General features: G+C 37.8%; 1 protein-coding gene across 1 annotated transcript in view; it reads left to right on the top strand.

Moving 5' to 3' along the window:
* Positions 1-24,839, top strand: part of LOC137272283 (serine-rich adhesin for platelets-like) — a 74,922-nt gene that overhangs the window by 18,342 nt on the left and 31,741 nt on the right. The window contains exon 2 of the mRNA XM_067804645.1: positions 16,277-17,308. Coding sequence (XP_067660746.1) covers positions 16,294-17,308 — 1,015 coding nt within the window. The 5' untranslated portion in view covers positions 16,277-16,293. The remainder of the gene's footprint in view (positions 1-16,276; positions 17,309-24,839) is intronic.

The raw sequence follows: 24,839 nt of genomic DNA, 5'->3' as shown, positions 1-24,839 counted from the left end.
TGCGTTTTACGCTGCACTCAGCAATATTCCAGCTATATGGTGGCGGTCTGTAAACAATTGATCCTGGACCAGACAATCCAGTAATGAACAGCATGAACATCGATCTGCACAACTGGGAACCGGTGATATGTCAAACAAGTCAGCGAGCCTGACCATCTCATCCCGTTAGTTGCTTCTTACAACAAGCATAGTTACTGAATACCAATATTCTTACCTGGACATTTACAGGTCACTTTGTTTTAAGTTGTCCATAAAGGAGCTTGGTGTGTTTACCAAGTTACATCACTTCTGCATTGTACAAGCAATGGTATTTACAATATTTTTCATTCTTTGATTACTTTCAGCTTTGACTGGCATTTACATAAGATTACTTTCTTTAAGGTTGAAATAATATTCTAGTTTCTCAAGCACTTCCTTGGTTGCAATACAATAGTCTTGAAGAAAACGGATAAACAAACTGCTTCCGTGGGGTGCAACCTGACGAGATTTCATTGCAAAAGCTTTCCTGACAGAAAGTCATGGTACTGTGATCCTGAATAGTCTGAAACATTGATATAGTGTTCAACTTACATAAGACTCTTGAGGATTTCACATAACCTCTGCTGCCGGAGATGGCTAAATTGATCAGGTGATAGGACTCTTTGACTCAGTTGACTGGGTGTCATTTTGTCAACATTCTGGTCAGGCTGGGTGGAATGCTTACCTGTCTTTGTTGCCAGAAGCTTAGGCCAGAGCAATTTTATTTTTTGTTTTACAGATCCACTGGTCATATTTTTTCAAGAAAAAGAAAAACATAATACCAGTAACTAATTTTCCCCCCCAAAATTGGTGTGGCCTTATATGGAGTTTGAGTTTTCCTTACACTGTTGTATGTACATAAATCCTCTAACCTTTCTGAACATTTTTATCATGTTCCTTTGACTTCTGATTGTTTTGATGACATGCTTTAAACATGACTGCCCCCATTTATGGGCAACATGGGGCTTCTGATAATTCTTTCTGTCGGTCATTTTGGTTTTTTTTCACAAGATATTGTGAGTGAGTTTGGATTTTGATACTGTTTTTAGCAATAGTCTTTCAGTATCACGGCATGGGACACCACAAACAGGCTTCACACATGCCACCCATGTTGGGAATTGACCCTTGGTCCTTGCGGGATGAGCAAATGCTTTACCCACAAGCCTGCCCCACTACCCCGATTGCAAGTATTCACTCACACTGGATGTTGACACATGCTGGTGTATTTCATTTTCAATTATTTGTGATTCTTTGCCACAGATTTGCTGAAAATGTATGACATTGCAGAGTTTTATATATCATATTATGTTTGGCATATATACATTATGTAGGCATGAATGGCAGCTGTAGGGTATTGAAATCTGTCCTATCTACATCTGAACTATTCATTGCAAGAGCACTTAACAATACTAAACACTTTCATGAAAGTGAAAATGTGATAGTGTAAGTATTTGAATTGCGTTCATGAATCTTTCAAAATTGCAAATACTGTCTCATTGTTGGTGTGCCAGATTAAATCATAAAGCTTTTCTTTACAATTTCAAAGCCTTGGTTGTAACTAAAATGTCAAGACCTTTCGGCCATAAGTAGTGGGAAGGTTTACAGTTATATTCTTCCTTGTCACTGCAGTAGTATTGTGACCTCAGTTTGAGTGATCTGTGAAAATATTGGTTAAAATGACCAAGCTTGTAGTAAGGGTCGACTCACAGTATTGGTGCTTAGGCCCACTGACTGGGTTCACACGTGTAATTGGTCCCCCAGTTGCGCAGGTCGATGCTCATACTGTTCATCATTAGATTGTCTGGTCCAAACTTGATTATTTACAGACTGCTGCTATAGCTGAAATGTGTATGAATGTGGTGTAAACCTAAACTCACTCACTCTTTCAGTTTGAGTGCTTTACAGGACTTCATCAAGTTATATATATGGTAAACATATAAAGGACGAAGTCTAATGCAGCTGTGTCAAAAATTATTTCAGATCAGTTCCCAATTTCAACTTCTGACATATAATTCCATCTTTTCCTGTGAACAATTGCCTTAGCTTTGCATGTGTTGTTGATGCTTGACTTTGATTCCAATGGTTAAAGTGTCTGCTTGTCTGTCTGAAGACCTGGATTCAATTCACCCAATGGGCACAATTTGTCATGCCCATTTCGCGTGTCCCTTGCTGTGATACTGCTGGAATATTGCTGAAAGCAGTACAAAACTCAACTCACTCACTCCTGAAGAGATGCCTGTAGACCTGAAAGTGAAGGTTAAATATTTAACTCTAAAATGAATGTCTGTGTACCTCTAAAATGAATGTCTATGTACCTCTAAAGTGAAGGTCAGCGTACCTCTAAAGTGAAGGTCAGCGTTCCTCTAAAGTGAGGGTCTGTGTACCTCTAATGTGAGGGTTTATATAGCATTCATACTATTCCATGCCATCATCTAACTCATCTGTGCAATGAATTGTAGACTGTGTATGATAATGAGAACAGTATTTACTGTCGGTGTCCACCATGATTGTTTAGTCCAATTACCAAAGTGGATAACTATAATCCATTTACCTGCAAACTTGATATGACAAGGATAGAGCCTATAGCTTATGCAAGATTACAGGCTTCCTTTATAAGTGTCAACGATTCGTTTATCCTGCAAATGGGAAATTAATATTTCAAGTCACTCAATAGTTGAATGGTTTCAAGGTGACTATGTGGTGTTAGGTTAATCGTGTGGTCAGAACCAGGATGACATAGTTGAAGGACTGTATATTTTAAGATACTTGTCCTGTTCTGAATGATTTTACCTGTCAGCTGACCTTGTCATTGCTCTTGCCACACATTTATTGTTAAAGTTCACATGCAACCAAAAATCAAACATAATTAAAACACAATCATTACTTATTCATGACACATAATGTACATTGCTGCTTGTAAAAAACAAATAAACTAAATTATAAGCATACAATCGCGATTCAGAAGTGCAATATTTTGTACTTGGGCTTACTTCCCTCGAAACAAAGACCTCCGGAGACCTCTGAATCCAGTTATAGCGGGTTGGTGCACACTTAAGTGTAACGACGGCTTCCGATTGGTCGGTTCATTTGTTGATGTGCTGAGGGCTCATTGTGTGTACTGAAAGATGATCTGTTTGATGGGCATTTTAGAAGTATGGCGAGTCACAAGAAAGTAAGGTTCTTTATGGGTAACTACTTTTTTTATTGTACTTGATGCGTCATTTCAGTGTGGGTTCATATACAGTTGTCTGAAAAAATCATATAAACTAGAAGAAGTTGTTATCCGTAAAGAATGTATGTAGAGATGTTGGCTTTTGCAAATACATGTTCTCTGAATTTGCATTCGATCCAATCCAAAATCATCTCAGTAGAGATGGTGAACTAATGCGTGGCTGGAAACTGTCATTCGTCCAAGTACAAAGCAAGACTTGAAACTGGCAAGAGTTTGCACAAGTTTCCGTCAGACCCAGTCATCCGAGAAAAATGGATGTAGTTTGTTTGCAACCCACAGACATAACAACATGTCATGTGTACAAGTATCGCACCTGCCCAATTACATAATGTGGCAGAGAAAGGACTCAGGTGCACGAGTCATAAATCAATTTGTTTTGTTTATGGCATATAGCCTGATAGGTGTTAAGTTCAAATCGCATGTGGTCAATGATTGAAGCTGTGTATAGCATATTGTCTTTAGCAGACAGGCAGGCAGACATATAGGTGTCAATAAACCAGACACTGAGCTTTCCCTGTGACAGAGGTTGCTTACCACAATTAACAAGTTTTTTTTATATAACGAGCAGATTATTGACTTGTTTGTGTACACAAACAAGATTAGACTGCTGCTCACGACCACATACTCTGGGCATACTTCATCTCCCATGAAGTACTGCCTCTTTCAAAGTTACAGTAAGATGGCAAGATACACAGAGTGGTGTGGTGGCTGATGAAATACTAACACCTCCCACTCATAAACAGTCGTTGACACTCACTAGTGGTTGAGGTTCAGGGTGGCACAATGTTGGGGTGGGGGTAGTTTGTGCTGGTGGGTGGGGTAGAATGATAGACATTATATACATCTCACAATGATACTGGCTGTTAGTCTTCATTTTCATGATTTCAGGGAACCATTTCTACAGTCATTAATGGCTGGGGAAATGTCATGCATTCAAATTCCCATAAGGAAAACTACTGAAAGACGTGGCAATTTACACTGCATGTTTAATGTGTAGTTTCTGTGGAAGTACCATCAAATCGGCTGTTACCATGAACCCTTTGTATTTAAATGCCGTATGAAAAAATAGACATGTTTTTCTTTATTCCTAAATCCAGCACCCCCATCCCCAACACCCCCCCAAATCTCTATATTGCTTCCTCTATTCATAGGTTTGTTCAAGATGAATGGATATGAAATAAATTAATTTTTCTGCTGAAATGGGTAGTCTATTTATGGTTTGTTACTGCCTTTTTAATAAATGATATCAGACTATTGATCTGAGTGTTTGAAACTAAATAAATAGTTTCTGAATTCTGAAGATTTGTGATCATGCTACATAACGACATTCCATTATGTCCAAGGGATACCAAGAACAGGTAACAATAGCCTAACAACTGATTGCAGTATAAATCAATAATTTGTTGTGTAAGTAACATGATAATATTTTGTGTAGAATTTCTCTACGTGATCGGACCCATCAATCATGAAAATGGTGGAGTTATGATGTCGGTGTATATTGTATATTGGACATTGTCATGGTAACAATTCATTGTCGAATGACCACTTTAATCATTTACTTGGCAGAGGGTTTACATGGAGAGAGATGAAAGGCTTAGTTTTATTACCTGTTGAGTCATGCCCAGAATTTATTAAAAGGTAGTACTTTGTATTACCTACGCTGAAGACAAGTTGGTTTTTAAGTTAGCTTGACGGTGCTCTCCTCATCTCACTGACCTCACCTAACCTAACCTCAAACAGGTGATTTTTCAATTAGTATGAAGAAGTGTTCACCTCACCTTGTCTTGCCTTACCACCTCACCTTTCCTCTCTGCCCTTCTTCAGTCCAATCTCTCAAGGGGCGGTCAGGGGTAGTTTTGTGATTAAAGTATCTGCTCGACACATCAAAGACCCGGGTTTGATTTCCCTACATGGGTATAATGTAGGAAGCCCATTTCTTGTGTTCTCCTTCATGTGGCTGGAATATTGCTAAAAGGGGCATAAAACTAATCATGACCACTCACTCCAAATGCTCAATTCCACGTCTGTATTCTGCTCCACTTAGGCGACTTAAAGAATTGGTTGGTGAGACTTGGTTGACTTATGTCATCATCATGGTTTAGGTTGATGCTCATGTTGTTGATCACTAGGTTGGTTGGTGCAGACTCAATTGTTTATAGACGGCTGCCATATAGCTATAATATTACTGAGTGCTGCGTAAAACTAAACTCATTCACTGCCCCACAGAACGCTCCTCACCTCAGCTCACTTTCCACTCCTTGTCCCCACAGTTTCTCTCACTCTACTCCACTCCACTCCAAGCCACTCCACTCTGCTCTTATTTCCCAGGCCACTCCACTACTCCCTGTCATGCTTCACTCCACACAACTCTGTTCCTCTCCACTTCTACTCACTTTGGTTTTCTCAAGTCCACGTGACTCTATACATATGTAGATACTACAGTTACCATGGTTCATATCTACATCAACATACATCCTATTTGTTTATGTAGAGAAATATTTTACACTTGCAAAATCAACTAATTCAAATATCACGTTAAGATAATTCATATGAGTTAAACAAAGGACATCTCATGTCATGGAATTGGAAAGGCCGCTATATTATTAACCAATCAAAACCAATTATAGCCTTCACTCCTACTCCTCCATGTATAATTCCTGAGGGGTAATTGATTAACCTTTGCAAGAGTTTGGAAGTAATACCAATGGTAGATTTCTGAATTTGCTTCATTGTTGTAAAGCTCAAGTGCCCCCAATGCCACATCAGACTTTTTATCCCCCTGCCATGTAATAGGGGGGGGATATAGTCGACATCTTGTCCGTCCGTCCGTCCATAATCATTTTGTTTCCGGAGCATAACTCAGAAACCGTTCAATATTTTAGACCAAACTTGATAGATATAGTAATCTCAACCTATATTTGTTCCTTTTGCTATTGACACAGTTTTGGAATTATTTTTATTTGTATTTCCATGGAACATATTGGTGTTAGTTTAATGGTGGGGTGGGCTTCATTTCCAGAGCATAACTCAAAAAACGTTCAATATTTTTCTGCAAAACTTGATAGATATCTGTAGCAGACCCCAAAGTGGTGCCTTTTGCTATTTACAGGTTTTTGTGATTTATTATTTTCTGAGTTTCCATGGAAACGTTTTGGACTTAGTCTCAAAAGGGAGAGGTGTGTTTCGTTTCCGGAGCAGAACTCAAAAACTTCTTAATATCTGTCAGTGTAACTTGGCTGATGTGTGTGGCTGATCCCAAAGTGGTGCCTTTTAGTATTTACAGGTTTTTGTGATTTATTATTTTCTCAGTTTCTATGGAAACATTTCGGACTGAGTCTCAAAATGGAGGGATGGGCTTCGTTTCTGGAGCAGAACTAAAAACTTGTTCATTTTTTTTCTGAAAAAATAGGTAGATATATCAGTCGGAACCTAAAGTGGTGCCTTTTGCTACTTACAGGTTTTTGTGATTTATTATTTTCTGGGTTTCCATGGTAATGTTTCAGACTGTTTCGGTTCTGGAGCAGAACTCAAAAACTTCTAAATATCTGTCAGTAAAACTTGGTAGATATGTGTGGCAGACCTTGGTGCCTTTTGGTATTTACAGTTTTTTTGTGATTTGTTATTTTCTTGGTTCCATGAACATGTTGTGGACTTCGTTTTCGGAGCCCAACTTGAAAACCATTTCATATCTTGACAGATATATGAGATAGATATTGAAATGGTGACTTTTTCTGATTACAGATATATGGCATTTATATTTTTCATGAATTCCATGGAAACAATTCAGACATGGTCTAAAAACACAAAGTAACTGTCCGATGATTTGTCCTTTCAAATATGGGGAGGCTGGGGGGATATGTCATCTTCTGATGAATCTTATTTACTCTCTTGAACTTCACGTTAAGTTTCTAGCATATGAATTGCCTATGGTATCTTTATCATTGATTGGCATTACTTCAGTATTAGGTTTAAAATGTAAAACTTCGAGGGAATTGTCATATAGGTCTGTAGGGTTGGTTCGCTGACTTTGCTAATAGTCCAGTTTGAGTCCATTGAATTATGTGACACTGGGACACCTTATTGACAGGATGTGGGCAGGTGCTGCTTTCAACATCTAGTGGTTCTGTGGCAGCTAAGGAGCATAGAAATTATGTTTATTTATTACTTACTGGTTGAAGACGTTACTGTTTAATAATTTTACAAGGTTATTACATATTGTGTAATATCATCGCTTGATACCATACATATGACTTCACAGTGATTTACAGATATGACATCACAATGCTACTACCTCTGTCACAGTAGTATTAGACCTTGCTTGACTTATGGGAAAGGAAAGAAGCACTTTGCTTGATATTATTTTGCTTATGTTGGGTGAGTAATAAATAAAATACTGAACTATGTCCTGAGTAATACCATATTTATGAAACTTGTGAATGGTGTTGGTTTCAAACTCGCTTTTGCTTGTTAGATACCAAAATTATATGACATTATATAGTCATTCAATTTGTCCATCCCCCAGCTCAACCAAAGCCAGCCCACCCACTCACTCACCCAGTAATCCAAACACATTTTGCCCTAGTTTAACCAATGAAGTTGACCTACATCAGTGATAGTGATACGACGAGTGTCACACATCAGGTTGTGACAGTCATATATAATTCAGGCTCCTCAAACACCACCTGAACGTCAGGTTGACAGAGTTGACCCTGAGGAAGTAATATTGGGTCATAAACTCAGTGTTATTGATGATAATATGGTGATTGTGTGATGGAACAGATTGTCTCAGGTAGGCTGAAGATTGCTGTTTCACACAGTCACACTGTTTGGTTCAGTTTTGACAAGAGCAAATTTCATCATTGATATTTCAATTGTTGTTATTGGTGGTTGTTAGGAGTTGGGATTAGTTGTGTTATAGAAGGTTTAATGGAGGTTAAGGAGAGCTCTATGTAGATACAACTTCTTTTATATGACAAGAGCAACTTTTCCATATAGTTACTGTTACTGTGACTTGCTCATAATGGTGTTAATTGCTACACCTTAAAGTCGCTCATAGTATGTTAAAGATGTTGTTTATTCATTGAACTCTCCTCATTGTTCATCACAGCAACTTCTGAATGCCACGCAAAGAAATCAGGTTAATGTTTGTCATGAATCTTCACAGATAATATTTGTTCTTGTCCAGAGATTCTGTGAATGATGGCCCATAAATGCTAAATGGACAAGACAATCCAGTGACTGATCTTTTGAACATGTTGCATGCCATCAGTCACCTCCTTCAACAAGTGTGATAGTTGTTGAATGCCACACTCAGTAATATTCCAGATATATGGCGAAGTTCAACTGCAAACAATTGAGTCATGACTGGACAGTCCAGTGATCAACAGCTTTTTATGATGCACATTAGGACTGAACAATACATCTGTAAGTAATTGAGTCTGGACAATCTAGTGATGAGCAACATGAGCATCGATCTGCGCAACTAGGAACCGATGACATGTGTCAGCCAAGTCAGTGTGCCTGACCACCTGATCCCGCTAGTCGCTTCTTACGACACACATAGTTGGGTTGCTGAATGCAAAATACTGGAAGTACTGTATTGGTTCACCCTTACTTTGAGTTATCTGACCCTGTTACCTCTTAAACAAACTTGATCTGGGTGTTAGGTTTCTTGTGAGGTATTAAAAGATACTGACACAACTTCAGCTTGTTTTTATCTCATATAAATTATGCATTCATTTGGGAAATGACTACAAGTGAGACAATTCAAGGAGGAAAAAATACTGTTGTAATTACATATCAAGTATATTTTAGTGAAATGATAAACCAGTGGTTTGACATTGTTGTATGGCATCACAGACCTGTTATTGCTCTACTTCGTGTGACGATGTGATAGCGCATTTATCTAGCTGAATGTTTTCACTAAATCAAAATGAAACAATATGCAACGAATCGACTTGCTGCCATGTTGACACCAGCTGATCGTTTGACCTCAGTGCACCGCACATTACTAAATGCTTGTCGATGCATGCTTTTCTTGCCTCGCGTTGTCACCGAGGTGTAGCAGGGTGATATGACTTTCGTAGCGGGAGTACACGACTTTTATACTCCCGCTCACTGATCGTGATGGAGGTACATGGTATTTTATCAAAGTCACGTGGACCAATCAAAACTCGACATTCTTACATGAGGCTAGATAATGTTTCTTGCAACGTTTGCAAGTAAGAATGTATACTACATTGTGAGAGTAACAAGTGTAGTTTCGTTTATTGAAGGCCTGTTCAGTGACGGAGCTTGTGAAAGTGTCACTGTCGCTTAGTATTTTGCAGATTTTGCAATTCACTTTGTCACACATGTGGTTGACAAAACTGACAATCTGTCCGCTAATTTGTGGTAGTTGTCTTGGATAGGTCAGGTTGGCTCTGACCAGGTGATCCTTTGGTGTTTTATTTTTGCAATAAGCGGCAATGTGTGGTGAGTGGAAAGTGTCCTGACATATGTCTGAGCCACCTAGTAGGTGCCAAAGATTTCTGACAACAGCGTTGAGTTCCATGTTCATGGGATTATAGTCACTAAGTAGAACCATTCTGTCGTTTGTTTCGTGAGTCTTTGATAGGGGAGAATAGAAGAGATATTCGGTGGGCTGTTAATTATGCCAAATTGTAATTAGTAATTAAGAAACTCATAAAAGTTTGCTGAACTTTGTGTGCAGCCAACCAAAATGTTTGTGAAATAAGGGAATGAGTGGATGAATGAATGACTGGGTGGGCTGGGTTTAATGATGATCTGAACACCATTCCAGTTGTCTGCTGATGGCTGCTTAATGTAGGTAGAAATCCCAAGGTGATGCATGTTAGAGATGTTTACCGTCACTGATGAAACCCATGATATGGCACAGACAAGCCTTGTAAAGTTATCATGGAATAATAATTCATGCACAAATTCTTTATTAATTGTTTCCACTTCAAGCAATATATTAGGATTCAGGAGTTGGGAAAATATAAATCTAGAGAACTTGTTTCATGGTAGTTTGGTCAGGCTTGCTGACTTAGTTGATAAGTGTCATCGTATCCCAACTGCGTAGGCTGGGGCTAATTTTGTTGATCACTGGTTTGTCTGGTTCGGACTTGATTATTTGCTGTATTAGTTCTAGAATTACAGCAATGATTGAAATAGTTGGGTATCTTGTAAGGAACTGATCTAATGAACCATTCACAATTTCACTGTGTTACAGTTGAAACATAAACATGCATGGCATAATCTTTGAGACAAGCATATGATTAACCAGATAAGCTCTAAGTGGAGTTAATCAACAGATAGCAACAGCATAGTGGATTTATGTAAAGTCTGCTGAGTGTACACTACTTTAATATTTATGTCTCCATCCATTTGTGTCAGAAATATTCCAACAATCAAAAGCTAAGTGTCATTTGAAAAAATCTATTAATTGCAACAAAACCAAATTTGACAGTCATATTAAATAATTTGGGTCATTGGACAGGTGTGCGAGCTGCTCATGTGAAAATGAAATAGTTGATTTCCTGGCTGTTGTACCAGCAAGTGGTCCCTCCCTTATAAACAATGGCAAAAGATGACGACAAAGTAATGATCGTTTGTAAAGCAACAATTTTTTATTTGGCTGTCCAAACATATGAGACAAATTATCAGTGTTGGTCTGTTGATTTCATGTGACTGTCCTGAATTTGGTCTTGTTGTAATTACAGGGTTTTGTGTTAATGAGCAATTCATCGGTCTCAAATGAAGTCAAGTGGACTGTAACAGAACACTGTACTTTTAGTTTGAACTAACATGGTACAGACATTTATGGTGGATCAACGCTGCTCAGTCTCCATAAAGAAATCATGAGTTCTGCATTAGGCCATAATTACCTTGAATGTGAATTGATTGTGTTAAAAGAAGGAGAAGCTCTGTTAAAACAGAACCCCCTGTTTCATATTACATTGTCAGCTGTCTTCTTTATCATTTCTTTGATGTGAGTTCACCACTGTGATATTGCTGGAATATTGCAAAAAGTTCCCTAAAACATAACTCACATAATGCATGATCTCTATATACTGTTACAGTCACATTCAATTCACTTAAATATTATTGTTGTCTGTCATTAGCTTTGTCATTGTAGCTTAACAGGATATAAGTTGTGAGGAAACTGAATGTTATGAATTGTAAATATGTTGACACAAGGTATTATTGATTTGTTACCATGACAGCCCAAGTGAATACTGTTTTCTGGACAACTGCTATTTTCCTATTTATACCATTTTGGTTTGGCAAGGATGTTGGACTATAATGATTTGTTTGTCCGTTAGACGGAGTACAAATGAGGTATTTATTGTTAGTAGTTTGCTAGCTAACCCCTTGAGAATGTTTCCTAAGCTGTGCATGCCATACCATTTATTTCATTCTGTTATATATTGATTATTAATGCAAAGCTTCCCATCTGGGAGATGTTGGTTTTTAACTGCATGAGTTGTCACAGAAAGAGTCATTTTGTTTCATTTTATGGCATATGATAAATGGTAACATGTTTTCAGTTTTATCAGCTTGCTTTGTATGCAGAAGTAGTATTAAGAGTTTTGGAATGCCCATGTTGGCCACCACAAATGGGACTGCCATGGTGTAGTGGTTGTAATGTCAGAGAATGGAAGGCCCATGGACCCATAGCCAGACATTTAAACAAGAACAGTACTTGTTGTTGCCCTGCCTGATGCTTGACATTAAGAACTTGCTGTTCCTAAAGTTCCTTTGTATGTTCTTTCTAAGTATTTATATTGAAACAGTGGCACACTGACACAGATAAACAAGCACACACTGAGGTGGAGACACACAGGCACAGAGACTCACACAAACACAGAGGGACACAAGCAGGGAAGACAAACATGCAGAGGCAAAGACCCACACAGACACACAAACACACAGAGATAAACAGAGACAGACACAAACACACAAAGATAAACAGAGACAGACACAAACACACACACACACAGATAAACAGAGACAGACACAAACACACAGAGACACAAACACACACGGAGAAACACATAAACACACAGACACATAAACACACACATACACAGACATACACACATACACAGAGACAGTCACACACAGATACACATGCAAACACATTGAGAAAGAGATGCACACAGAGAGACAGACACAAGCAAAGACAAACAACCACACATAGAGAGAGACACAAGCACACACAGAGACAGAAACAAACACACATATAGACAGACACACAAACACACACAGAGACAGACACATACACAGAGACAGACACACAAACTCAGAGACAGACACACAAACTCAGAGACAGATACAAACACATACAGAGACACAAACACACACAGAGACAGGCACAGAAACACACATAGGCTGATACACAGACATACACAACGACAGAGGTAGACACATAAAGACTCATGGAGACAGACAAACAAACACAGAGGCAGACACGTAAACTTACTTACAGACATAGAAACAGACAAACACACACACACACACACACACACACACACACACACACACATACACACACACACACACACACACACACACACTTATTGACACATGTTTACATGACAACTGAAATGTCTGGTGAGCATAGTTTTCATGCAGGGACAATCTATTGAGGCAACATTTTTCCCTGTAATATTTATCAGATTAAATATATAACATGACAACTAAGGACTGATGTCAATAATATTGTATGTGTTTATGGACCTATAAATCTAGTGTGAATATTTGACTTTGGTTATAAATAGAATTTGTTCCTATGTTGTGATAAGTATGGTTGTAGGATTGCCAATTCAAACTGTGGGTATACAAAATGTACTGACCAGCAGAAGAAACAGAATTTTTAAAAAAATGAAATCCATGTGCGTCCATGTTTATGTGTTCTATTTAAAAGCTTGACAAGAAAACACTTTCGTTTGTTTTGCTGTTCAGTATACATAAGATGTGAATTTTTTTAATTTGTGTAATTTCTTTTCAAATGTTAGCATTTGTGTTGGTAGTTTTTGGAAATTAATGCTAAATGTGTTTAGTCAGGACAGGTTGAGATCAGCAAGGTTCACTCACTCACTTCGTTGCGCAGTGGAATTGAAATGTTCTGTGTCGAAGTGTGCTACTTGCAGAACTAAACATGATTCTCTTGGCTATAAATGGATGAAATAATCTAATCAACAAAAAAGGGAAACTACATTTGAATCTCTTATAATGGGGAAAGAAACTTCATGTGAAACCTTTAAATTCTACTATCTATGCTATCTGTTAGTATTCCAAGATTGCTGCTCTGTTACAGCTAACTATATGCTACTTCTAATTTGATGAACTATCTGTTTAAATTCTATTTAACTATCTAGCTACATCTTACCTAGACAAGCTAATGGTACAGTCATGATGAACAGTCACCTAACTCAAACAAACCTGTACACAGCACTGACCGATTCGACAGTGTCCCACGTGGTCAAGAGCATAGGGTCTGCCCACATGTGAAAAAGCATGCTTCTTGGTGACCTGTGATGCATGGTGCATTTGTGCGATTCGTCCATATGTTTGGTCTCCAGACCACTTTTAGTAACCTACGTTGAGGCAGAGTGTGCACTACTTAGATAATTGTGTTTCACCAACCTGTGCTCATCGTGAAAGGCACCTAACAAGATTGGGTGGTCAGTCTCACTGACTTGATTGACACTATTCATCTGTTCCCAAATACGCAGATTGATGCTCATGATGTTGATCACAGGATTGTCTCGTCCAGGCTTGATTATTTACAGACCACCACAGTATAACTGGACTATTGCTGAGTGTGGCGTAAAACTAGACTCACTCTCTGATTGCATGGATCGATGCTCATGATGTCAATCACTGGATTGTCTGGTTTTGATTGTTTACAGACTTATAGCTGGAATATCACTGTTAAACAACAAAGTAGATGACTGGGTGTCATCATGCCCTAGAAGTGGGATTGTCCTTCCTGCTGTTGCTAGAGATAGCGTGACTCAGAGCATGGGCTGTTGTAGGAATATTGCTTACTACAACACAAATCAACATTCACTGACTATTTGGAGTAGTGTAGTGGTGCTAAGGGAATTTACTGGTTGAATGCACTTGCAACTGAAGCTTGTAGTCATCTTTGTTATAAGTTTCAACAATGTTACACATTAGTTTGATTTCATGTTTCTCAGTCACCTAATCAAACATCACCACCCATGTACTATGACAAAGGCAAGGTGGGGTTGTTTAGTGTTACCATGTTTGGCTGAACTCACTGTTACATAACTGCTTTTGGGTTTGCACAAGATTCCAGCTTCCAAACCATCTTTGGTTTACCCTTCGTTCCTAACACTGAGTCTCTGAATCTATTTAATTTTGTAAGAAAGGAACAATTTCTTACAAATTGAAAAGGAGTTCCAGTGAGGAAGGAGATTGAGAACCTTGGAAAATCTAGATTGGCTTCATTTAGGGCTTTAGCATTGCAGGGAGAAGTCAGAAGGGAAAATAATGTGGTTCAGGGATTGTGAGTGAGTGAGTGAGTGAGTGAGTTTAGTTTTATGCTGCACTGAGCAACATTCCAGCTATATGGTGGCAGTCTTTAAATAATTGAGCCTGGACCAGACAATCTTGTGATCAACAGCATGAGCATCCATCTGCGCAATTGGGAACCAATAACATGTGCCAACCAAGTCAATGAGTCTGACCACCCGATCCCGTTACTTGCCTTGTATGACAAGCATAGTTTCCTTTTATGACAAGCATGGGTTGCTGAAGGCCCTATTCTACCCCAAACCTTCATGGGTCTCAGGGACAGTGAGACAGACTATATTGCAGGTAGGGCTTGGCAGCTGGGAAAATAATGTGGTTCAGGGGGTGTGAGATGGAAAAAATAGTCCTCATTCTTCAGCAATAAGAATGTCTTCAGCAACTCATGCTTGTAAGAAATGACTAATTGTGTTGAGTTGTCAGGTTCACTGACTTGTTAAATGTAGGCCACAGTACCTCAGTTGCCAAAGTTGAATTCACCCATGCAGAGCTCAAGACAAGCTGCATATTTGTGTAGTAAATACGCTGTAGAAAAGTCGAAACATAGGAAGTGAAATATATGCCAGCGTATGAAAAGAACCAGCTAAATATTTACGTTTACGCTATAGCAAAATAACAATGCATATTTACCCAATACATGAAAACCAACCAAAAGTTTTGAATGTTTATTTATGAAAAACAAGAATATTTTTCAGCAGGCCTTTGCATAATGTTGCTAACTTCTCCAGTGTGCATCCATTCATCACTGTTCTTCTTCCATGTATAAATCACTTATAGTTTCAGATACTTCTGTCCCATGTCGTTATTGATCAGTATTATCCACTCTGTGATTAATCAGTGCCTACATATTCAGACCATATTGAAGTCTGGCATCGAGTCAATATTTGTCATCTGAAGCTTGACTTGACAGCATTCTGTACAATTATGATGGTAGTGTCTGGTTTCTGTTCTAAGATGAAACAGTTAGCTGTGCATGGTTTTAACACTCGGCTTTGCTGGAATCCACAAGTCCAAGGTTTGAATCATGGATTTAACCATGGTTTGTTAGCACATCTTGTGACATGGGTGTGTTTTAGGCTTCCATTCCAAATTTAATTGGAAAATACAGTAAATATAGTAAATGTGTGGAATTTTTAATATTGCAAATTTCGCTAAGATGCAGCTCCACTCAGGCTTAGTGCATGAAACATAGTGTAAATTCACAATTTGATCTTGTTTGTCAAAACAAAGTAAACATGAGGATCTTCATTTCATGATAGAGTGTGATTGTATTGTCTTAGAGTCTGAAATACTGTGACACTTGCAAAACTTGCCTGGAAAAAACACCTGGACCCTTTTGTTTTTCTGGAAAATGACATCATATTGTCACAAATATGTATTAATTGGTTCTGGAGTGAAACAGATTGTGATCTCGAAAGTAGGTTTAATTTGAGACTTACAATAATTTGTTCTGTGTTCCAGACTGAACATGGTCAAGCATGCTGCGCCTAGATGCAGACAGTAGAGAATCGGGAGCTACAGATCAGGATGTCCTTCGGGAACTGGAGGTACGCTTTCCCCAGATCTACACTCGTAGGAAAGAACGAAAAGCAAGACAAGAGGCGCTGAAACTTTCCAAGAATCCAACTAACCACAGTCCAGTGGTTCACTTTGATAATAAAGATGACAAATCTACCATTCGAGATGTCCGGAGCAGACGTCGCTCTGAGTGCATTATGGGTAATACAAGCAGAATGGATGAAGTCCAGGGAAAAGTTAATGGTGTTGAGTTACCAGTGTCAGGCTGGAATAGTCCTTACCAAAGACGGAATACTAGTCCTGCAATAGACAAGTTTCAGAATTCTAAGTCAGATGCTCTGAAAGAAAGACTCAAGAGCAATGCAGAAAGATTGAATGAGTTGTTGTACCACCAGTCTCCATTCTCTGGTAAAGATGGAAGCTCAACTGCACGAGAGAATGGTCATGTGAGGTGGAATGGGGTTGATCATGGCGACAGGAAGTGTGAATTCAAACAGAACAGAAGAAGTAGTGAGGGAAATTTGCAGATCTTGACAAACATTCAGAATGGACATACATCCAAGAAGGATCCTTCACTTAATTTGTTGTGCCGAAGGATATTTGAAAATCAGGATAAAAGTGAACGGGAAAGGAATTCTGATTATGTTTTCAACAGTAAATTCAGGAAAAGATCAGATATTGCCGAAGCTTCATGTCTCCAAGATGATCAGATAACACAACTGACTGTGATGTCGCCATTGCAGAGTCCAGCGTCACAGGCCGATAGTGCTATTGATATGGAATCAGTGTCTGTACAGTCCGAGATATCAGAGTTCCATAATGGAGGTGGTTCTTCAGTGTTAACATCGGAAAATCTGCCCTCTTGCTACACCGCAGAATCTGATGGACTTGGTGAAAGAGAAAATGCAGAGTTATCTACCTTTGGTGTGAAACAACACGCTGAGGATAATGATGTCAGGAATCGACCTTTGTCTAGTGAGTATTATTTTCATATCTTTTGGGAATCAGATTCCTAAGTGTGAATGCTAAAAATAGAATACAATCTCTAATTCACCTGTATTTATTGCTTTTCTTATTGCAAATTAAAATTTATCATTAGAACAATGTGCATTATAAAGATGTATGGCAAGACAATAAACTTCAGTTATATACAATAGTTTCAATAGTTTTCAATAGCTTCAATGTGATTCTTCAAAGGCATTTAGAAGTTGGTGTAGTAATACAGGAAATTAAATTTAATGGATTGCAACTTCTTGAGCTTATTTTATGAAGAATCGGGGCTTATCCTAGCCCTCTTAACAGGTTGAGCTGAACTGAACAGTAATAGCTTCAGTGACAAGACAATATGACACAATAGCTTCTGTGATAAGACAATACCTAACAACAGTGTCCATGACAAAACAGTCGGTGACAATAGCGTCAGTGACAAGACAATGCCTAACAATAGCTTCAGTGACAAGACAATGCCTAACAATAGCTTCAGTGACAAGACAGTAAAGTGACAATAGCTTCAGTGACAAGGCAATGGGAACAATAGCTTCAGTGACAAGAGAATATGGAACAATAGCTTCTGTAATAAGACAATACCTAACAACAGAGTCTATGACAAAACAATCAGTGACAATAACATGAGTGACAAGACAATGCCTAACAATAGCTTCAGTGACAAGACAATGGGAACAATTGCTTCAGTGACAAGACAATATGAAACAATAGCTTCTGTGATAGGACAATACCTAACAACAGTGTCCATGACAAAACAATAGGTGACAATAGCGTCAGTGACAAGACAATGCCTAACAATAGCTTCAGTGACAAGACATTAAGTGACAATAGCTTCAGTGACAAGACAATAGGAAACAACAGCTTCAGTGAAAAGACAACAGGTACAAAAGCTTTTGTGGCATGACAATAGGGAACATTGTGCACATTGTGTTTTATATAGTGTTTCTTTATGTCCAAGGATAGGCATATTCTTCATAATATTCTTCACTGCATTGCCTGGTCTCACTTCATAGGCCACAATGATTTAACTTGCAGTATGAGGAATGTGAGGGTAAACAACACAAAAGGCTTGATTCTGACACGCTGTCTTTGATCCCATAATTACACGTTGATTAATGTCAGTTCAGGTCTTGGCAAGTCTAGCTGGAACATGCTTCATGGATCAATCAGCAAACCTCCTGAAAATACAAATGGTGATTTTGCGGAACAGTTACCAGTGGTGATCATGTTCCATTCATGTACAGATCAGATAAGCCGCAAGGAAACACGCTGTATGTTAAATATGATCCTGGCTATGATGTAGAGACAGATAGAGGAAATGTTTGTGTGGTGTCATATCATAAAGATCTTATAAGCCACATTCTTGTCATTCCACGGTTTATTAAGTCGGTTCTAAGACGTTTAGCAACACACAAGCAATAGATCAATTAACTGTAATCCAATCACGTAGCTCAGATGGAGGTCAGGTTGAAGAATTTTACACATATTACCAGTCAGACAACAAATTATGTTTGAATACCTGAAGTGGACCATGAGATACCCCTTTAGTATTTGTCATCACACATTGTGTATGTATATAGGCATGAATATATCTTTGTTTTCATCGTTATTGCTGTCAAGTTAGCAATGTTTGACCGCTATCATGGCTCAATGATCAAAATGATAGGAAGGTGCTGTGTTCTTGACCGCCTCTGTGATTAATGGCAGTATGATGGTGTATCTGATGCCAGATAGTTGTTGATAAGACATTCTGGTAAAACAACATTAACAAATAAACAAAGGGGTGATTATTGGGGTCTAAGGAACTATTGTTATATCTATAGACTATTGCATGTTACTTTTGCAATGTTGATAAACAATTCCAAGCTACTATTACGATAACTATTGCGATAGTTCAGGCAAAATTCACATTGACATAAATTGCCAGTTTCTACCAACTTCTTTTACATTAAACTACTAAAACCATAAAATAAGTTCTGTAGTTTATTCCTTGTAACTTTCAGGTCAGTATCTGTCAAGTTTTCATGATGACTTCTTAGTGAACATGATTTGATAGTAAAAAAAATGGATGTCAAACCAACACATTCACACAGGTTTTGATATTATTTATTACAAAATGTGATTTGCAGACTCATTGATCCCCACAATTTAAACAGTAAATATTTGCTCTTTGGCTCTGTCACTTTTGTGACAAAGTGTTCACCTTGAAGATTCACTTGAAAACAATTACTGCATGTAAAGGTTGAAAATTAAATGGTTCACAGGGAGAGATTATTTTTAGTTTTAACAACATGAAGATATATCCCATGCAGTGAACAGTCAACTGACGCAATATATTTAATCTGAAATCTGTAATCTGTAATCTGAAAGAGGATAATAATTTTGTATAATGGTATCCAACTTTCCATTTCTGCTTTAGAAACAAGAGTTTTGTCCAAGTGAACATTGTGGTGGACCACTTACTTTTCGTAAACGGGTGTACTACGAATGCTATTTTTTTTTAATTTATATTTTGCTGATACAGATATATTTCAACAAACATTTGCTACAGTGATATAAAACTGAGCATTAAAAATTCTATGTCTGTGTTAGATCTGTTGTCAGGGCAATAGAATGCACCTGTACCCAGCTGCAGCAATAGCTATAGCAATGGACAGGGAATGTTTAATTCCAGTGCGAACATTGGTACTGGCATTTCCAGTGGGCCTTGACACATCCCTGATGTCGACAATAGGGCATCGTAAATATTACATTGTGGTTCTGATTAACCTGAGTTTTAAATGTACAAGCAAATGGCACAAATATCTAACATGCTGCCGGTTACAGTACAGAATTGTGTCCCTTGCATGTGCCAGGAATCTTTATGTGCAGTACAGTTTAGACTTTTTGGCTGTTATGTCAATAATTTAGGGTTAGTGCCTGAAAAGATGGTCGATCAGATATCCAAATTAATTTATCCCTGTAGCGTTTATGAGATAGCAGTTGTATTTATCTTAGCTCACACATTAATGTCGTTTTCTGATTGATGGAGTGCACTAATCTTTTATTTTCAATGTACCCTGCTTACAAGCTACAGTACATTCAGCTTGACCTGAGCTACAGGTCGAGATAACACCATTAAACAGGAGAGCAGAGAATGTTATTAATGTTGTGTTCTTACAAAGCATGCACACATCGGAAACATTCGATTGTCTGTATCTTCTTTTTATCAAGAGTTCAGACATAGCTGACGATTTCTCAACACTGAGATGTCAAACATCAACTTTGTCTCGGCTGTTCGGACATGTTGACAATCAACTGACAAAGGTGCACCCCTTCACAATAATAAGATCCAACCACTTATGACATGGTCACGCAATGCATTAGTATTTACTTCATCAGGTCAAGCTGAACAAGCTCTGGTGACATTTTCTTTGTACCCCGCTGGGAATGCCAAACTCATTTGGTACTTCATGAAGTAATTCTTTATCTTGAATAAAATTGAAACACGTATGATGTTCAGGAATTACTGATGTTTTGCAAATACAAATCAATAGAAGGGAGATAACTCTAAATCTGTTTTTCTAACCATCTGCAAAATCTAGCTGCATTCAAAATTAACACTGAGATGTTTGGCAAGATAAACACGTTGTTCACTGGTCCTTTGGAGCCCAAGAGCTTATGTAACCTTGATGTTTGTTTATGTTCCCTTCAACCCTTGGGCCCAGGTAACAAGGCCACCTCAACACATATCCTTCTTGTGACCATTGAACAAATTATATTATCTTTCCTCACAAATAAATGTCGTTTTCTGATTGGCTAAGCTCTCTTCTATTAATAAGAGGGAAGAGGGGTAGCTCTAAATTTGTTTTTCTTGTGTCATCTGCAAAAACTTGGGATGGCAATTTCCTTATAAAACAGTAGTGGAACCTGAACTTTGAAGTCTGGTAGAAAGAAAACCCACTGATATGAGGAATGTTGAAATGACATTAATTTTGTGTATGCAGCAGCATTTCATGTTATTCCCTCACGCAAACACCGTGCATGGGAAGCACGTGCACAATGTGGGAGCCTTCAACACGTGCATGGAGTGTCATTATGAATCTTGACATTTTTCAGGCAGGTCGATAAATCACTGTAGACCATTTTTTCCGGATAATTTTTTTTGCATCTGTGCGTGGTCATGGTTTTCAGGGTCAAATCAAACACTGCTGACTGAAAATTGTAAACCTGAAATTTCATGTCATACTCCTGTCGATTAACAAGGGGGGTAACTGAAAGAACAACTTTGCTTTGAATGAAATCCATGTGGTGATTCATTATCAAAACATCCATTATTATTGTATCAACATTGATTCAATCCCATATATCTCCTGTACATTAAAAGTACTGCGAGTGAGATCCTGTACTTTTTTAAAGAGTGTACAAAGACAATATACCTGTGGGAAAAAAACCACAAGATTCAATCGTTTGATTCACACAGGTTGGCAGAAGTGTACGATCCGATACCCATGCTTCAAACAGTTTAAAATTAACATTAAGGTGTTCAGTAAGATAAGTACATTGTTCACTGGTCCCTTGGGGCCTATGGATTGATGTACCTTGAATGTTTGTTTATGTTCCCCTCGCCCTTTCGGCTCAGAAAACAAAAACAAACATCGAGCGTACATCAACCCATACCCCCTTCGTGACAGTGAACAACTTATAATGTTCCCCTCATGACCAGTGAACAACTTATAATGTTCCCCTCATGACCAGTGAACAATTTATAATGTTCCCCTCATGACAGTGAACAACTTATAATGTTCCCCTCATGACCAGTGAACAACTTATAATGTTCCCCTCATGACCAGTGAACAACTTATAATGTTCCCCTCATGACAGTGAACAACTTGTAATGTTCCCCTCATGACCAGTGAACAACTTATATTATACATTCTCATAAGTTGGTAAGGTGACTTTGTTATAGTGTGTCACTGCAGAAATTAACATGAAAATTGATAGTTTTTTAATCTTCTTTGGCCTTTAGGTACTTTTTTATCAACTGACAAGTAATCAAATATGCCAGGGCTGAAAGGTTTAATATTTTGAATATTTCAAATATGTCTTTAAACAGGGAAAGGTTATCAGAATCCTGTTAACTGCATACCATGGTTATTGTAAATGATAGAAACCTCATTTGATGGGCATATTTTTAGGACTTCTCGTGAGAGTGTTTTAAAATAGGAGACCTATAGTTTTCAGATAAGCAGATGAAATTCAAAACCGTTGTTAAAGAACATTCTAAGACCCAGCGGCCCATCAAGACATAATAGTTTACACAGAAACGTCTATTATTTGCATTATTGCCAACATAAGTATGTGCTTCTGATAAAACGTGCTTATTATAGCTGTTCCATTAACAATGTGGAAGAGATAATGATGTAGCCTAGAAATATAGCTGCTCTGTGTGAACAACAATAGATTGTACTCAACAGTTATATTGTGGGCTGGGTCAGTGTTACCAGACAACTAGTTATAAGGTGCTGGAAACTTGAATCTCAACACACTCAGGAATTATTCTGAAATGACAACATTACATCACAGAGAGTGTTTTTTTTCAAGCGAGTCCTCCTTGATAATATGAAATATATATGTTGAGATATGAAATACATCATATTCATAATCTATTAATATACAACATAAGGTAACATAATACTTTATTATCATGCGAGAAAATTTGGCGGCATCATAAAACATGTAGATCACAACAAAATATAGAATTACAACAGATCACATTTCAACAAGCACTAAGATAGTAAACACATATTTCAGAGGACTAAAAGACTGAAAGTGTAACATATGACTTACCGGGTAATGTAAAAATGAGATAAAGATGGTTTACATGCAGGTCAGATGATGAATGAACGAATGTGAAGATTAACTGTTGTTAAAGAATGAAAGATGGCTGATACAAATGTCAATGGCAGCCTGTTAGTTGTATCAGCATGGGCAGACAGCATCCTGATTGAAGAAGTTCAAAATCATAAAATAGAATATGTTGTCATTTACAATTTTCCACATTTTGTTTGATTATTTGCTGCTCATGAAGTAGGCCGATAGATATTGTTGAATCTAAGCCAGTCATTTTGCGTTCTTTGTTAGCAAATTTGTTGAGTTTAGAAATGTAATCAGTTTGGGTTTGGTGTAACACACATGTATTGTGACCCTGAAGGGAGTGGTGGGATAGTCTAATGGTTAAAGTGTTCCCTCATCGTGCCAAAGGTACGGGTTCAAATCCCCACATGGTTACTGTGTCTGAAGCCCATTTCAGGTGTGCCCTTCAGGATATTGATGAAATATGCCTAAAAGCAGCATTAAAACCTCTCTCTCCCTCTCTTTCTCTCTCAATATCATCAATCAAGATTTACCATACTTATGTTTTGAACATGCTGAATGAATGTTTATGACACATTACTTTTAAACTTGTTGAATCAAGAATAAAATTACATATATTCTGAGTACTTGAAATTAGTGCTTGTATTTACAAAACATATTTCCTTTATGGTCTGAATTGGGAAGTGTTTCATATTGTATGAATGGATCAGTATTATGAAACATAAGTTTTCATTATGCTAAATGATTAATTGTAATCCATCTTTTTTTTCTAAATCTTGATTTAGCATAGAGTTTCTAAACATGTTGAATCATGCAGTTACAATATATTATTTCTGAACATGTTTAAATCAAGGTCCAGCTTGTGTTTAGTAAACTTGAAAACAGGTTGTCATATTTGTTTTCACTACAGTGAGTGAGCCTGGTACATCTTTGTAACCTTGAGTAGATAACAGATGTAATGCTATGTTGGTAGTGGCTGCCATAACAAGGCAGTGGTCAGAAATTGGTAATTACAATCCTCAAAGTGACCAGTGTGACATTTCAGTTGATCCACGGTATCTGGGGTTACTTATTGGTAACGCATTGGATCTTCATGATGCTGGCGGATAGGTCAGCCTTGTGTTGTTTAAGGCCAGCACATCTGAAAACCATTCATCCAACAAGCTCTCATGTGGTCTTTTTAAAAGACCCTTAGCCCAGACCAATATTGTTTTTCATTTTATGGATTGTCCTTAGATTATTTTTGTCCCTAGACAGCCTAAATTCTGGAGACAAAGAAATAATAAAATCACCAAAGCAATACTCGTTCTAAAAGTATTTTACTTCCGGTGATTCAGGAAGAGGATTTAAAAACAATTTAAAGAATGTACTGGCATGTTTACAATTTGGGGTACTAAAAGCATTATGTTTATATTTTTTGAGTGGGGACAATGAATTTTTCATTTTTTTGGCTGGGGGCAAATAGGGTTATCCTCTGTGTCTGTCTGTCTGTCTGTATGAAAACAGAGAATGTACTCAATCCACTTCTCCACTAAAAATGCTCAGTGGAATTCAGTGAACATATACATGGGCTTTCTTAAGGACTCTGTTGGTGTGCATCTCATACATGTTTTTTGTTTCTTACTGTTTTTTTGTAAGTTTTGAG

Source organism: Haliotis asinina, chromosome 2, assembly GCF_037392515.1.
Source record: "Haliotis asinina isolate JCU_RB_2024 chromosome 2, JCU_Hal_asi_v2, whole genome shotgun sequence".
Classification (NCBI taxonomy): domain Eukaryota; kingdom Metazoa; phylum Mollusca; class Gastropoda; order Lepetellida; family Haliotidae; genus Haliotis; species Haliotis asinina.
Note: the sequence above shows the minus strand (reverse complement) of the source record. Positions and strands in the feature narration are given on the sequence as shown.